Raw genomic sequence first — 16891 nt, 5'->3', positions numbered from 1 at the left:
TCTGTTATAGTCACTTGTTTTAGCTGTCAATTGGCTTATGTATTATGCTGTTTACCCGTATTGTTGCTAAAATAAAGTGAGATGGAAGAGGGTCATGTAGAATATGCATTGACAATTCTAAGCATATAAGAAGCCAGTTACAGAAATTACTGTTTTGATGCAACAATCTGTTCTTTTAGGATCTCTTGAATCGTGTAGAAGATTTCCAACAGCATAGCCAGAAATTGCTCTCTGAGGAGATGCCCAGTGCTGCTGAGCTGCAAGATTTGCTAGATGTCAGCTTTGAGTTTGATGTTGAGCTTCCACAGCTTGCTGAGATGCGTACCCGTCTGGAGCAGGCCCATTGGCTGGAAGAGGTGCAGCAAGCTTGCTTAGACCCCAGCTCCCTCACCTTGGATGATATGAGACGTCTCATAGACTTGGGGGTGGGTCTGGCCCCATATTCAGCTGTGGAGAAAGCAATGGCTCGGCTTCAGGAACTGCTCACTGTGTCAGAGCACTGGGATGACAAAGCCAGGAGCCTCCTCAAGGCCAGGTAAATAAGCACACCAACGCCTCTGCCCTGGGGAAGGCTGGGCACTGCATCCATGGTGGAGCACAGAGCACAGGGGTTGACGTGTGACCTTTGTGCACTTAGGGGAGTTGTATACGTAGAAATACCTGACTTGTTTGCGGCTCCTTTGGAACTTAGACAAAAGAATATTGTGTGTGTGTGTGACTTCTTGTCTTTTTTAGGGCCGCACCTGCAGCATGTGGAGGTTCCCAGGGTAGGGGTGGAATCAGAGCTACAGCTGCTAGCCTATACCACAGTCACAGCAATGCAGAATCTGAGCTGTGTCCGCAACCTTCACCACAGCTCACAGTAATGTCAGATCCTTAACCCATTGAGTGAGGCCAGGATCAAACCCACATCCTCATGGATACCGTTGGATTTGTTACTGCTGAGCCACAACGGGAACTCCAAGTGCAACTGTTCAAACCCACAGCTAATAATGGGATCCCAGAAACTTAAAGAGAAGTGTCTGAGAGTCAGTGTGCACTGTCTTTAAAGCAAAGATGGTCCTGTAATTCCCAACACTGGTGCTGTTGCTTAGTGACTATACCTTATCTGAGAGACATATTGGACTTAGACTGCACCTAGGAGAGAAGATGCTTCCTCCCTTGATCTTGCTTTCTACTTGACAATCTTTACTGGTCCAGTTGACAACATAAAAGTACAAGAAATTCCTAGGTTGTACAGACATTTATGGTTCTGTGCAAGTCTTATGCAGCCATTTGAAACTAGATAATTTGATACCTAGTAGTTAATTTCCATTTGAAAAAAGTTGCTGTTTTGGATTTCCTTTGGAGTGATTTTTCTCATTTGGTAAACCATAAGCAAAATGAGCCACCGTGTAGAGTGCTGACAGTGTTTGTCTTTTTCAGGCCTCGGCATTCGTTGAACAGCCTTGCAACAGTGGTGAAAGAGATGGAGGAGATCCCCGCGTACCTGCCCAGCGGTGCAGCTCTGAAGGACTCTGTGCAGAGAGCCAGAGACTGGCTTCAGGACGTAGAGGCCCTGCAGGTGGGTTTACAAAATGTGCAGTGTATAGGCACATTTGTAAAGAGCAAGAGTAGGATCTCACCGTGTAGGTTCAGCGTTTGGGTTGGTCAGGTGACTAATTCTCTTAAACCTTATGTAGATGCATTTACCTATCTTAGCTCTTGTCCTGGCCAGTGGGCTGAAGTGTTTAAAGCTTAGGTCTAACCAACTTTTGTCTAGGAGCTTGGGAGTCTCCCATAACAAACTTTCTCTTTTTTTTTTTTTTTGTCTTTCTGCCTTTTCTAGGGCCACTCCCACGGCATATGGAGGTTCCCAGGCTAGGGGTCTCATCGGAGCTGTAGCCACCAGCCTTCGCCAGAGCCACAGCATCGCAGAATCTGAGCCGCGTCTGTGACCTACACCACATCTCACAGCAACGCTGGATCCTTAACCCACTGAGCAAGGCCAGGGATCAAACTGGCAACCTCATGGTTCCTGGTCAGATTCATTAGCCACTGAGCCACGACGGGAACTCCCATCCCATGACAAACTTAAGTACTTGGTTGGAGATTGAAGGAAAAGACCTAAAAATCAACATGTGGGAGAATATATATAGTTTCTAATCTTTGATAAGTATAACTGTCTCTTGTTGGCTTGCCAACTACTTGGAGTTTAGACAGTCCAGAGTGAAGAGTCAGCAAAGCTTGGTATGTCATTACATGGCTAAGCTATATGCCCTAAGGCCCAGGCTTTTTACCAAGTAGTGACTTTGAAGTGCTTCCCCACCCTACAAAAGAAATGAAATTGAGCAAGTTCTAAAGTAATTAGCACTATGTATCTATGGCCCTATTAGAAAATTAAATTCACGTGTAGTGCTATTAAGGTACAGACAATATATTCTGTTTTTCCCAGTTTTCGGCTGGATAAATTTATTTGAGAAGTGGTTGGTGGGGGTGTTTTCCTTTTTCTCTCTAATCATAAACCAGTGGTCTTATGGGCCTATTGAGAAAAAAGATCTTCGAATTATTTAATGGGCTAAGTTTTTTAATTTTTAATTTACATTGTTATTAAGTCTCAAGTTCAGTCTTATTGAAGCCATCAGATTCTAGGAATAAAATACCATTTAGTTTTTTGAATATCTGCAGAGTTTTTTTTTTGTTTGTTTTTTGTTTTTTGTCTTTTTTGCTATTTCTTGGGCCGCTGCTGCAGCATATGAAGGTTCCCAGGCTAGGGGTCTAATCGGAGCTGTAGCTGCCAGCCTATGCCAGAGCCACAGCAACGCAGGATCCGAGCCGCGTCTGCAATCTACACCACAGCTCACGGCAACAACGCCAGATCGTTAACCCACTGAGCAAGGGCAGGGACCGAACCCGCAACCTCATGGTTCCTAGTCGGATTCGTTAACCACTGCGCCACGACAGGAACTCCTTTTTTTTGTTTGTTTTTTTGTTTTTTTGTTTTTGTGTGCAGAGTTTTAAGGTGCTGATTGACCAGTTGCTAACGAGAGATGCCAAACAATACAGTTTTAGCCAGAAATTTTCAACAAAACATCTGGACATCTATTCTAGTTAATGAAGAGGAGTTCCCGTTGTGGCTCAATGGTAATGAAACCAATTAGTATCCATGAAGACGCGGCCTGGCCTCGCTCTGTAGGTTAAGCATCTGGCGTTGCTGTGGTGTAGGTTGTAGATGGGGTTCAGATCTGGAGTGGCTGTGGCGTAGGCTGGTTGCTGTGGCTCCGATTCAACCCCTAGCCTGGGCACCTCCATATGCCACAGGTGTGGCCCTTAAAAAACGGGAGCGGGGAGAAGATACACTGTTTGGTAAATATTATGTAATTAAGGGATGACCCTAGCCAGCCAGGAAGTTGTTTGCCATGTGAATAAACATCCTCAGTGGGATTTTTGATGCAGGCTCGTGGTGGTGATTGTTAGGACTGTAGTGCTTAAAGTCATGGTTCCCCCTTTCACTGCGGCTGGTAGCAGCCAGAAGGTGAGGTCATTGCCCTAAGGAGAGGTAAGCGTGGGAGACCAGAGGTGAGGACATGATTCTGAATAGGTTTGTTCCCTTCACGTGTTGAAATGTATGTCCCACTTAGTGTACTGTATTTCCAACAAAACAGTGTCCGTAAGGAAATAAAGCAACGTTTCCTCCATTCCTGAAACAACCACCTAGCCTTTGCTTGCATCATATGTTTAAGGACTAGTAGAGAGATGTGGGATGACATTTAAAATAAATAATCCACTAAAAAAGGTTTATTTTATTTTACTTATTTATTTATTTTTGTCTTTTTGCCTTTTTCTAGGGCCGCTCCCATGGCATATGGAGGTTCCCAGGCTAGGGGTCTAATTGAAGCTGCAGCCGCCGGCCTACGCCAGAGCCACAGCAACTCGGGATCCAAGCCATGTCTGTGACCTACACCACAGCTCACGTCAACGCCAGATCCTTAACCCACTGAGCAAGGCCAGGGATCCAACCCACAACCTCATGGTTCCTAGTTGGATTTGTTAATCACTCAGCCACGACAGGAACTCCAACAAGGTTTATTTTAAATGTCATCTCATATTCTGCTTTACACACAGGGAGTGCTCCATATGTTTCTAAATTGAGTACCGTAGGCAGAGTATGTCATTTGCAAGTCACCTTTTTTAAGCATCCAGCTGAATACCTATACCCTCATGGTTTCAATCCCCTTAGGAATAAATTGAAGCACCAGAACATCAGTCTACCTAGTCTACATTCAATTTTCGCTTGGTTTCCAGTCCAAGACCACGCATTCATCTAATTGCTGTATCTTGGGACATTTCTTTTACTCTTAAAGCTCTTTTCCCCATCCATTTTTTTGTTTCGTTTTGTTTTTGTTTGTCATCTTAGGGCCACACCTGCAGCATATGGAAGGTCCCAGGCTAGAGGTGTCATCGGAGCTGCAGCCGCCAGCCTACATCAAAGCCACAGAGACACCAGATCCAAGCCGCATCTGCGACCTACACCACAGCTCAGGGCAACGCCAGATTCTTAACCCACTGAGTGAGGCCAGGGATATCCAACCCAAAACCTCATGGTTCCTAGTCAGATTCATTTCTGCTGCACCAAGACGGGTCCCATCATCCATCTTTTTTTTGTTTTGTTTTGTTTTGTTTTTTTGTCTTTTGTCTTTTGTTGTTGTTGTTGTTGTTGTTGCTATTTCTTGGGCCACTCCCGCGGCATATGGAGGTTCCCAGGCTAGGGGTTGAATCGGAGTTGTAGCCCCCGGCCTACGCCAGAGCCACAGCAACGCGGAATCCGAGCCGCGTCTGCAACCTACACCGCAGCTCACGGCAACAACGCCAGATCGTTAACCCACTGAGCAAGGGCAGGGACCGAACCCGCAACCTCATGGTTCCTAGTCGGATTCGTTAACCACTGCGCCACGACGGGAACTCCCCATCTGTTTTTATGTTACTGTTCAGAACAGTTATCCTGTGGGATGCTCCTCCCTCCAGACTTGGCCTAGCTCTTTTCTTCATGGCGATTTCTACCTTCTGTAAACTAGAAGTTAATTTCTAAACCTTGATGGACTTTTTTTTTTTTTTTGCTTTTCATGGCTGTACCTGTGGCACATGGAGGTTCTCAGGCTAGGGGTTGAGTTGTTGCTGCAGCTGCCAGCCTATGCCACATCGATAGCAGTGAGGGATCTGAGCTGTGTCTTCGATCTACACCACAGCCCAGGGCAGTGCCGGATCTGGTGGACGTAAGTTAAATATTTTTAACCTGGAGTTTGTCACAATATCAGATGCTGTCGTATACTTCCTGTTGTGTCACATCAGGAGACATCTGGATGGTGCACTTAGTGATGGTGATAGCTCCTACTGGCTTAGAGCAGTACCAAGGCTTCTCTGCACACCCTGCCCCCAAAGGTTTTATTCTTCTTGGCAGTTTGGATATCTCATTTTCAGAATGTGGTCCCAGTACCAGCAGCATCAGTGGAAACTTGTAAGATATGCAAATTCATGAGCTCTTCCCTGGTGATTTAAATCAGAAAGAGGGGGCAGGAGTTCCCGTTGTGGCACAGTGGTTAACGAATCCGACTAGGAACCATGAGGTTTCGGGTTCGGTCCCTGGCCTCGCTCAGCGGGTTAATGATCCGGTGTTGCCGTGAGCTGTGGTGTAGGTTGCAGACGTGGCTCGGATCCCGCATTGCTGTGGCTGTGGTATAGGCCGGGGGCTACAGCTCCGATTCAACCCCTAGTCTGGGAACCTCCATATGCCGTGGGAGCGGCCCAAAGAAATAGCAAAAAAAAAAAAAAAGAAGAGGGGGCAGGACATTGTTTAAACAGCTTCCCAGGTGACTCTTAATGTTTAACAAAGTTCAGGAACCAGTGGGCTTTCTCAACTCGTTTTAGTTTCCTGAATAATTTATACTGAGTTACTACTATAATCCATCATTGATGCATTGATGCATGAATTGCAGTAATATATTGTCTTGTTGCTTTTTTTTTTTTTTTTTAAGGGCTGCACCTACAGTATATGGAAGCTCCTAGGTTGGGTGTTGAAGCGGAGCTACCTACAGCTACTGGCCTACACCATAGCCATAGCAACACCAGATCTGAGCCGTGTCTGTGACCTAGAGCACAGCTCACAGCAATGCCCAAGAGATCGAACCTGCAGTCTCATGGGTACTAGTCAGGTTTGTTTCTGTTAAGCCACAGCAGGAACTCCCTGTCTTGTTGCTTTTATTTATCCAAGTCAGTATGGAAGTCTTTTAAGCTATTAACAACTCACGTTTCTGTTGAATTTGTTTCAAACCGTCCATAGGGACCAAAATGACAAGTGAATAGTCAGAACAAAGGGACCACAGGTAAGCGAGATCCAAAGTTCTGTCTGTGGGCCCAGCACAAATAAGGTTTTTACTTTACACATCACCCTACTTCCAACCCACTTTTACTTTACACATCACCCCACTTCCACCACTGTTAGTCATCTGCCGGTGAATGTATTTATTTTTATTTTTTGTCTTTTTGCCTTTTTCCAGGGCTGCCCCCGAGGCATATGGAGGTTCCCAGGCTAGGGGTCAAATCAGAGCTGTAGCCGCCTGCCTACATCAGAGCCACAGCAACTTGGGGTCTGAGCTGTGTCTGCAACCCACACCACAGCTCTAGGCAATGCCGGATCCTTAACCCACTGAGCGAGGCCAGGGATCGAACCTGCAACCTCATCGTTCTTAGTTGGATTCATTAACCACTGAGCCACGACAGGAACTCCTGATTTTTTTTTTTTCCATTTATTTTTTGACTTTATAGGGCCTCACCTGTGGCATATGGTGTTTCCAGGCTGGGGGTCCAATCAGACTTGAGGCCGCTAGTCTATAACCCAGCAATGCAGGATCCGAGCCAAGTCTGCAACCTACACCACAGCTCACGGCAGTACCAGATCCTTAACCCACAGCAGTACCAATCCTGCATCCTCATGGATACTGGTCGGGTTTGTTAACCACTGAGCCACTATGGTTACTCCCTGCCTGTGAATTCAGTAGGTTGTAATGATGGGCTAGGCCCAGCCTGAATGGTGCTTTCCCACTTACATAAAAGTGCTGTTTTTCCTTAACTTACTAGGTTGGCGGACGTGTGCCAGTTTTGGACACACTGATAGAGCTTGTTACGCGAGGCCGATCCATCCCTGTGCATCTGAGTTCTTTACCGAGGCTGGAGTCGCTAGTAGCTGAGGTTCATGTTTGGAAAGAATGTGCTGCTAACACATTCTTGACTGAGAATTCATCCTTTTCTCTCTTAGAGGTAAGTTTGCAGTCAACCCACCTACAGGATCTTTAATCCCCTGAATGATCTATGTTTTAAGAGTCACTTTTTTCAGAAGAGCCTTTTCAGAAGAGCCAGGGAGATTCTTCTGAGTTAGTGAAATAACCTTTAAACGTTTTCTGGGTGTGTTTAGGGATAGCGTTCACTGTCTAAGAAGGAACTTTTCCTCATTGAAGTTCCTCAGTCTGTTGAGATTGGCTATTTAGCCTTGGCCATGCTTTACCACTTGCATTTAGCAAGCTTTAGAAATGATCTCATCTACCTCTTAAAGTGCTCTAGTTGCACTTTTTATATTTTCTGTAAGCTGGTACTGGCCATCCATTATGATTGCAGTCATTCTATGTCACACTTTTTTAACACTGTTTGATTGACTCTGGAATCAACGTCTGTCTCTTGTGAAATCCTTTCTTCCCTCCCCTTCTTTTTCTTTTTCTTTTTTTTTTGTCTTTTTAGAGCTGCACGCGAGGCATATGGAGGTCCCCAGGCTGTGGGTCGTGTCGGAGGTGTACCCGCTGGTCTACACCACAGCCACAGCAATGCCAGATCTAAGCTGCATCTGTGACCTACACCACAGCTCACAGCAATGCCGGATCCTTAACCCTGATTGATGCCAGGGATCGAACCTACGTCCTCATGGATGCTAGTCAGACTCGTTTCCACTGAGCCACAACAGGAACTCGACCGACCTCCCTTCTCTCCTTTCTTCCCTCCTTTCTAGAGTAGGGTTTCTGGCTTCAGGGCTGCATGTTACACAGAAAATACCAAGAAAAGAAGAACACGCTTTCTGCTGCTTAGACCTTTATTTTTTGACTTCTAATGTTTTACCCGAGATCTGTTTTTACCAGTGGTTGTGCTTTGTTCCACATCAGGTGCTGTGTCCTCGATGTGATGTTGGCCTTTTGGGGTTGAAGAGGAAGCAGAGAAAGTTAAAGGAGCCCTTGCCAAGTGGCAGGAAGAAAAGCCCTAGAGTAGAGAGTCTGAGTGACTTGGAGAGAGCTCTGATGGAAAGCAGAGAGACTGCTTCCGCTGTGCGTACTGGGCTCTCCTCTTTTCTCAGTGGGGGAGGGTAATTTCTAATCTTTTCTTGTTTACTGGGAATATTAGGAAAGCAAGTAGAAGAAAAACTTTAAAAGTACTCCATTTTACCAAAACAATTATGAGGGATTTTCATTTGTAAAAGTTTGGAATTGAGGGTGCATGGAAGTGCCAAAGGGTCAGCAAAGGCCTCCTAGACTCAGAAACCACCTATGGCTTGGTCCAAGGGTGCTGACTCAGGGCACCACGGCTAGCAGATCCAGAACTGCAGTGTCAGCTTACTAGTTTACAGGAGGAAATAACCTGACAAGTGTTCTGGGCACTTTTGAGTCTGACCTGTGTTTAGTGTTAAGCATTGTTGATTCAAAGATTGTATCTTCAAGAAGATGAATCACCATCTAGCTAATGTGTAGTGAGCACAGTATCATAGCTATGTGATCAGGATGCTTTTTAAATTTTTTTATTTGAGCTATAATTGACCTGTAGCATTATATTAATTTCAGATATACAACACAGTGATTTGACATATGTTTATATATTGCAAAGTGATCATTATAGGTCTAGTTAATATCTATCATCATGAATTGTTGCCATTTTCCTTATGATAACTTTGAAGATCTACTCTCTTAGCATCTTTTAAATATACAACCTATTATGAATGATTGTAGTCACCATGCTGTACACCACATCCCCAGGACTGACTTATTTTATAACTAGAAGTTTGTACCTTTTGACCCCCTTCTCTCAGCTCCCCACCTCTGCTTCTGGCAACACCAATCTAGTCTCTGTGTCTGTGGGGTTGGTTTTTTGTTTGTTTGTTTTTTAGATTACATGTTTAAGTGAAATCATGCACTGTTTGCCTTTTTCTGACTTGTTTGACTTAGCACAGTGCTCTCAGAGTCCATTTATGTTTTTGCAAATGGAAGGATTTTCTTTTCTATGTGAAATAATATTCATTGTGTATACACACCACGTTTCCTTTATCCGTTCATCCATCTGTGGACACTTAGGTTGTTTCCATATCTTGGCTGTTGTGAACAATGCTGCATTGAACGTGGGAATGCAGATATCTTTTCAAGTTAGTGTTTTCATTTCCATTAGATAAATAATCCAGAAGTAGAATTGCTGGGTCCTGTGATAGTTTTACATTTATTTAGTGTTTTGAGGACCCTCCACACTGTTTCCCAGTGGCTATACCAGTTTTCTGTTGCCACCAGCAGCACACAATGGCTCCCTTTTCTCCATGTCCTCACCATCATTTGTTATTTCTTGTCCTTTTGATGACAGTTATTTTAAGAGGTGTGATGTGAGCTCTCCTTGTGGGTTTTGATTTTCATTTCCCTGATGATTAGTCATGGTGAGCATCTTTTCATGTACCTGTTGTCCATCTCTGTCTTCCTTGGAAAATTTTCTCTTCAGATTCTCAGCCCCCCCCCCCTTCTTTTTGGCTTTTTGCAATCTCTTGGGCCGCTCCCATGGCATATGGAGGTTCCCACGCTAGGGTTCGAATCGGAGCTGTAGCCACTGGCCTATACCACAGCTCACGGCAACACCAGATCCTTAACCCACTGAGCAAGGCCAGGGATCGAACCCACAACCTCATGGTTCCTAGTCAGACTCATTAACCACTGAATCACGACAGGAACTCCTCTCTGATCATTTTTTTTCCCTTTTTATTTTCCCTTTTATAGCCTCACCTGTTGGCATACGGAGGTTTGCAGGCTAGGTGTCAATTGGAGCTGCAGCTGCCAGCCTACACCATAGCCACAGCAACACTGGATCTGAGCTGCACCTGCAACCCACACTACATCTTGTGGCAACACCAGATCCTTAACCCACTGAGTGAGGCCGGGGATTGAAACAATGTCCTCATGGGACACTATGCTGGGTTCTTAACCTGCTGAGCCACAATGGGAAGTCTTCTCTATTTTATTATTTATTTATTTATTGTTCCTTGTCTATTTAGGGTCACACCTGTGACATATGGAGGTTCCCAGGCCAGGGGTCCAATCAGAGCATCTGCACCTGAGCCTGAACCAAATGTGATCTTTCTTGGTTCAAGCACCTTCCCAGTCTGTTCCACTGTAGCTGACTGACCTCTCTTGTGATTGATGTGGGATTGCTCTGATGTGTTTGTGGTTTTTTGTTTGTTTGTTTTTAGGGCTGCACCTGTGGCACATGGAGGTTCCCAGGCTAGGGGTTGAATCGGAGCTGTAGCTGCCCGCCTACACCACAGCCACAGCAACATCAGATCCGAGCCTCATCTGTGACCTACACCACCGCTCACAGTAATGCCAGATCCTTAACGCACTGAGCAAGGCCGGGGATTGAACCTGCAGTCTCATTGGTTCCTAGTCGGATTTGTTTCCACTGCGCCACAATGGGAACTCCTCATATTTGTGTATTTTGCCACAGACTTTCTTGGCATATTTATCCCTTCCTTCAGCTACTAATCAGATACAGCTGATTAGATTGCCTGAGCATCATTTTGGTGTTTTCAGGGTGCTGTTTTCCACTGTCAAGTGGTTCATTTTTGTTAAGATACTGTCCATCTCAAGCTTTGCTTCTCTAGTTTTTGCTGATCTAGTCTGGGACTCCTTGTACGTTACCTTTTGATTGCTTTGTTATCACATAACCTGTATGTACTCCTGTACATTGTTATCATCTGTAAAGATTAGAGGATTCTTTTTTTTTTTTTTTTTTTGCCCTTTAGGGCCCCACCCGTAGCACATGGAAGTTCCCAAGCTAGGGGTCAAATCAGAACTGCAGCCACCGGTCTGCATTATAGCCACAGCAACGCCAGATCCAAGTCACATCCATGACCTACACCACAGCTCATGGCAACGCCGGATCCTTAGCCCACCAAGCAAGGCCAGGGATTGAACCTGCATCCTCATGGATACTGGTCAGATTTGTTTCCCCTGAGCCACAACAGGAACTCCCAGGAGGAACTTTAAAATATGCCAAAGGTTTGTTAGTTGGTTTACTTCTTGATCTTTTTGTTTCTTTCCTAATCCCTCATTTCTATATTTTCTTCTCCAGTCCAAAGAGGCAGTGGAGAGTCACTCTGGCCCTAGGACTCAGGTTCCTCATCTGGTGAATCATGATGGATCTGAGAGTGGGTGGATGTGATCATTGGGAGTAGTTTCACTGTAACAAATTAACATTTTTAGGACCTGGAAATAGGATTGTAAAAGGAGTAGTTCCTACATGTTGTTTCTGGCATGGAAAGCATAAAATCTATGCTTTCCTCCATATTGCTGTATTTCACCCTCAGTGAAGTACTAGGACTATGGTGGTCTAGCCTTTCTTTTATTGTGGAAGATGGATTGTTACGTTCCAGGCAGGTGGGCAACTTGACATAGCTGGTGGCTTGCATTTGTCACCCTTAGACTCTGTTTTTACCTCATGGTGCAACGTGAGTGAATCTGTAGCTCCTGGGTGGGCTTATATAGTGGATGAGTGCTAGTCTGCTCATGTGGAAGCACCACTTATGCACAGCTTGTTCATCCTGCTTAGAAAGATATTCAGTATCACTTCAGCTTTTTCCTGTGAAGTTGATTATGTTTGTGTTTTCAAGTTGTTTATACAGGTTAACTGAACTCAGAACTTTCCTGGGACATAGCTCTTGTTTTAATAGAGAGGAAAGACTTTGCAATGAGGGTACTTGGCTCTTGCTGCAGAAAAGCAACTTTTGTCTCTGGCCAAATGATCTTACAGCATGAGTATGCCCAGGTGTGTGTGCACAAGAGAAGTCTGATGTCTTGGTTCTATTTAATTTTTCATGAAGAATCCAATTTCATTGCTTCAGTTCCAGTGTCCAGCACAAATGTAAGGCCCTAATGTTAAAGGCAATAAGAGACACAGGTTACTATGGCTACTTAAGAGACTTTCTCATGTAAAGTACTTTTCCAGAAAACACAAAAGCTAGTGGAACTGAAAACAAATGGAAAGCCTCAGAAATTAGTACCTGTAATTACCTGAGAAAAACCTGTGTCTTTCAAGAGAGGTAAGTTTTCTAGATGATACATGTGTACGGACATTGGACTTGGAGGCATGGGGTATGCTGAGTAATTGCTTACACTCTATTCCTTGCCAGAGAGTGTTTTGTCACTCATGTCTCATTGCGTTGTCACTGCAGCCCTGTGAGAGGGGCGCTCCTGTTTCATACGTGTGGAAATTCAGCCACCGTGGAATATATTGCCCAAGGTCTCCCACACAGCTTAGTGAGGTGGAGCTAGGAATTGAACATAGTCTGCTCTGGACACCTCTTTGCCCCCCATATTCTTAGCCCCCAGGACCCTTGAGTTTTAGGAGAAGGCAGGGTTCTCTGGGACACTGTCCTTGACTGTTACTTTCCTTCTAGATGGCAACCCTCGGGGAAGCTCGCTTACGGGAAATGGAGGCCTTGCAGTCTCTCAGACTAGCCAATGAAGGGAAGCTGCTGTCACCTGTCCAGGATGTGGACATGAAGGTCTGCCTGTGTCAGAAGGCCCCGGCTGCCCCCATGATCCAGTGTGAACTCTGCAGGGATGCTTTCCACACTAGCTGTGTGGCAGTGCCCAGCATTTCGCAGGGCCCCCGAATCTGGCTTTGTCCCCACTGTCGGAGGTCAGAGAAACCCCCGCTAGAGAAAATTCTGCCCCTGCTGGCCTCTCTCCAGCGCATTCGAGTTCGGCTTCCTGAGGGCGATGCACTTCGGTATATGATTGAAAGAACCGTGAACTGGCAGCACAGAGCTCGGCAGCTGCTTTCGTCAGGGAACCTCAAGCCTGTGCAGGACCGCGTGGGCTCAGGACTATTATGTGGCAGGTGGCAGGCTACAGCGGTACAGGTGCCAGATACAAGCAAGGTGAGTTCCGGGCTCTGCTCAGCTCTGTGCCTCCTTCCTGAGCTGGCGGCTCTGGTGCGGACACCACCAGCACCACTTGGCCTTGAGGGTTGTCTGTGCCTGTTGTTTCAGTTCCCTCTGCTCCTAAGCATCAGGCACTCTTTTTTGTAGAGCAGGGCGTGTGTACCCATGACTTTTCCGTTTACATTTTTTCTTAAGTTGAGGGTTACGTTTTATTTGGGGCAAAATTAGGACTTAAGCCCTGAAGATAGCCTCTCAGGTAGCCCTGAGAAACAACTCTGCCATTCACATTTTTAATTTTATGTGTTTAAAAAATCTTCGCTTGACTATTTTTTCCTCCTTCTACGCATATAAGTCACTGAGTAGAAAGGGAACGTGCCTCCTTTTCTGTCTCTTCTTGCCTTTTGAAGAAGAAGAGGTTTTGCCCGAACGTTTTATTACTTCAGAGGAGAGGCAATGGCTTTCATACCGTCTGTGATCTTTTGCCAAAAGCCAGGTTCTTCTGACCATCCCTGGGTGAACTTTCTATCTTCTCTAGAAGGTGGCCCCCGGGAAAAGGATGTAAAGATAATCAGAAAAGTGCAGTCGGGGCGGCAAAGTTCAGCCTTTTTCTAAGGTTCACCCAGTGACCTCAGATCTGCTAGGCCCCTCAGCAGAGATGAGACACCTCCCTCGTGCTATTCCAGCAGGGATGTGAATTACAGGAGCTGAATGTTCAGTACATTTTGAGATAAGGACAAAAAGCTGGTCTCTGTCATGTGTTTCCTTGTGCTTTTTAAAATTTCTTCCCAGGCTTCTGGAATGCAGTGCCTGGCACTGAACAAATGATGGGTTAAATTTTTGTCATGCATTAAATTGTGGCTGTTGGGACAGCCTCATCAAAAACATTTGTGTTCCTTACATACTCTGTGCTAGGAATTTACCTGTATTAATACAAGGGAAAGGCACAGCTATTATTTATTTACTAATTTGTGGTCAAAAGGGTTTTTCCCTTGGCTCATCTCATAAACTTTGAAGAAGGTGGGGATGTGGATATCAGTGCTACCCAACACTTCTTCCTTAATTGGTTTACCAAAGGGGCATGTGTCTATTGATCCAGGTTGTAATCTTCTTAAGGAGAATTACATAATAGTTGAAAGCCTGTATGGTCTGTTCTCATGCAGAGAAAATGACTTACTTCCTAGTGGTGCTCTTCATCTCTGAAGTCAGTCCAAGCGAAACCAGGGAGACCAAAGGTTGGGTGGATAGGAACTGATCGGCCAGGTCTGAGATGCCGGGAAACTACTACTTTGAATTTGGGAGAATCCAGTCTTTCCCTTTGCTAGGTGCTGCCCAATGAAAACCCAGGCTGCTTTGTTGGGCGGGTGGGGGTATTTTTAATCCTAAAGAAGCCTTATTCTAAAAATATGTCCCTTCCGTCAGGCATCACAGCCTCCTGGCACCATGTCCTTTTCCTTGCCTGATGACTGGGACAGTAGGACCTCGTATTTACACTCTCCCTTCTCTACTGGACGGAGCTGCATCCCCCTTCACGGTCTGTATTTATTGTCATCATTATCCTGATTGTAGCCATTGCTGTTTCATTTTAAGGGCTGAATAGTAACAAGTCGTCTTGCAAGTAGGTTTTTGTTGTAGATAATCAAGTACCTTTAAAAGTACTTTATCCTGGATCAGCAAGGAGACCCTGCTGTACAGCACAGGGAGCTATATCCAATCACTTGTGATGCAACACAATGGAAGATAATGTGAGAAAAAGAATGTATGCCTGTGTATAATTGGGTCACTTTGCTGTACAGCAGAAATTGACAAAACATTGTAAGTCAACTATAATAAAAATTTTTTTAAATAAAAATTTTTTAAAAAAGTATCCTTATGTAGGATGTGGGTTACTGTATGTTTGCAAGATAGGATAAGGCTTGTTTTTAAAGGATTATTATAAATGCAAAAGAATGAGACCACTGCTTTCAGGGATGAAAGGGTTAATCCCATACCAACTTACACCACCAAGCATTTGGGTCCTGTGCTAAGTCATGGGTTCCCTTGTTGCTTCAGTACTTAAGAGATTCAAGGGGGACATGCCTCCTTTTCCTGTACTTATTTGTAGGTGATGCTCTGTGACTTCTGCCTGGAGCCCTGGGCCTGAGTCCCACTGTCACAGTGTGTGTCTAGCTGTCCACTCAGGGTGCCCAGGCCCTTGGCTCATCTCTGCGCTGCCAAAGCTGTCCAGGCAGACATACCCTCTTCTGTGTTAAGTAGGGAAGTAAGAAGTAATACTTCTGGTTGTCACGAGACTTAGCCTAGTTTGGGCTCTGTGATGCTGTGGCTTTAGGCACATAAAGCGAATCCAACTGAATGGAGTTGAAGGCGGGGGGTTGGGGGGGGCAGTCGTGTGTCTCCCCCTCTTCCCCTGTTGCAGGCAGGTGTCAGTGTGGGTCGGTATGGAGCACCTTTGTTGTCCTCACTGTGATTCAGTCTGGTCTCCAACAGGCATCAGTCCAGAAGTGAACGAGCTGTTGATGGAAGCCCAGCTGCTCCAGGTGTCCCTTCCTGAAATTCAGGAACTCTACCAGACGCTGCTGGCAAAGCCAAGTCCCACGCAGCAAGCTGGCCGAAGCTCTCCCATCAGAACCAGCAGTGAGAAGGTGGGCCTCCAAGTTGCCACTGGGGGGCGCTTCTGAGCATCATTTCCTCTTCATAGCTGGAGACCAGATGCTATCTTTGATGCAGGAAAGGATGGATGCAGGCCATCTCCCTCACAGCCCTGTTCCTCTGACTGTCAGTGAGCACTTCAGGTTCACAACCTGGATTTTGATCCTGTTCTTTAAACCACAGTGTGAATTTTTTTTTTCTTTTTAGCATGGTGCTTCTCATTCTTTCCTTGTGCTAGAAGCAGGATTATTTTTTCTGTTAGAGAAATAGTGTAGAGATGAAAATGTAATTATAGCTGGTATGGCTTTTGGGATAAAGTCTTCATCTCCCTCCCCTCCTTTATAGCTATACCTACAGCATATGGAAGTTCTTGGGCTAGGGTCAAATTGGAGCTTCAGCTTGTGGCAACGCCAGATCCATAACCCACTGAGCGTGGCCAGGGATTGACCCTACATCCTCACAGATACAGTGTTGGGCCACAGTGGGAACTCCAAAGCCTTATATTTTCAGAGTCAACATTTAACAAATGCGTTAGCAGTTCTAAACCTAACGTGACAACTGGTGTAAGGACTGGGTGTGAAGACCCATTGTGAGAGTGATGACTTACTTGAAGGGGATGCCCACAATGTCCTGTGTCTTGTGAAACAGGTGTGTGAAGCTGTTACTCCTTCCTGTTAGTGCACTGGCTGGCCTGTAACACTCAGGACACAATCAGATAGGGAAGTATTTCACCAGAGGTAGCAAGAGGTCAGGTCCTGGCATTTAGGATTGGTTGGTTTATTTGTTTTTGGCCACACCCTTGACATATGGATGTTCCCGGGCCTGGGATCGAATCTGAACCGCAGTGGCAATCTAAACCACAGCTATAGCAACGCCAGATTCTTGACCCACTGCACCAGGCTGTGGCTGGAACTGGCACCTCCACAGATACAGGCTGGATCATTAACCACTGGGCCACTGTGGGACCTCCCAGGATTTCTTTTTTGTTACAGTGTCGAATAGTGTAGCGCCACTGTCAGTTGTGTTCAGTTAGTGCAGCTT

General features: G+C 45.5%; 1 protein-coding gene across 3 annotated transcripts in view; it reads left to right on the top strand.

Moving 5' to 3' along the window:
* Nucleotides 1-16891, top strand: part of KDM5B (lysine demethylase 5B) — a 90980-nt gene that overhangs the window by 72025 nt on the left and 2064 nt on the right. The window contains exons 19-25 of one of the 3 annotated variants that reach the window (XR_014817548.1): nt 180-535; nt 1426-1859; nt 6565-7293; nt 8184-8342; nt 12716-13201; nt 14624-14735; nt 15689-15843. Coding sequence is in view for 1 of the 3 variants with exons in the window: in XM_021064567.2 (XP_020920226.2) it covers nt 180-535; nt 1426-1564; nt 7114-7293; nt 8184-8342; nt 12716-13201; nt 14624-14735; nt 15689-15843 (1587 nt within the window). In the remaining 2 variants the exon portion in view is untranslated. Of the gene's footprint in view, nt 1-179; nt 536-1425; nt 2749-3858; nt 4393-6564; nt 7294-8183; nt 8343-12715; nt 13202-14623; nt 14736-15688; nt 15844-16891 lie in introns of those variants that run through there. The other 2 variants (XM_021064567.2, XR_014817549.1) reach the window with 2 other exon arrangements.

This window comes from Sus scrofa, chromosome 10, assembly GCF_054392235.1.
Source record: "Sus scrofa isolate SSC_HxYL_T2T_F1_AM1 chromosome 10, Sscrofa_HxYL_maternal_Yorkshire_Landrace_v2.0, whole genome shotgun sequence".
NCBI lineage: Eukaryota > Metazoa > Chordata > Mammalia > Artiodactyla > Suidae > Sus > Sus scrofa.
This window is presented reverse-complemented; position numbering and strand designations above follow the sequence as displayed.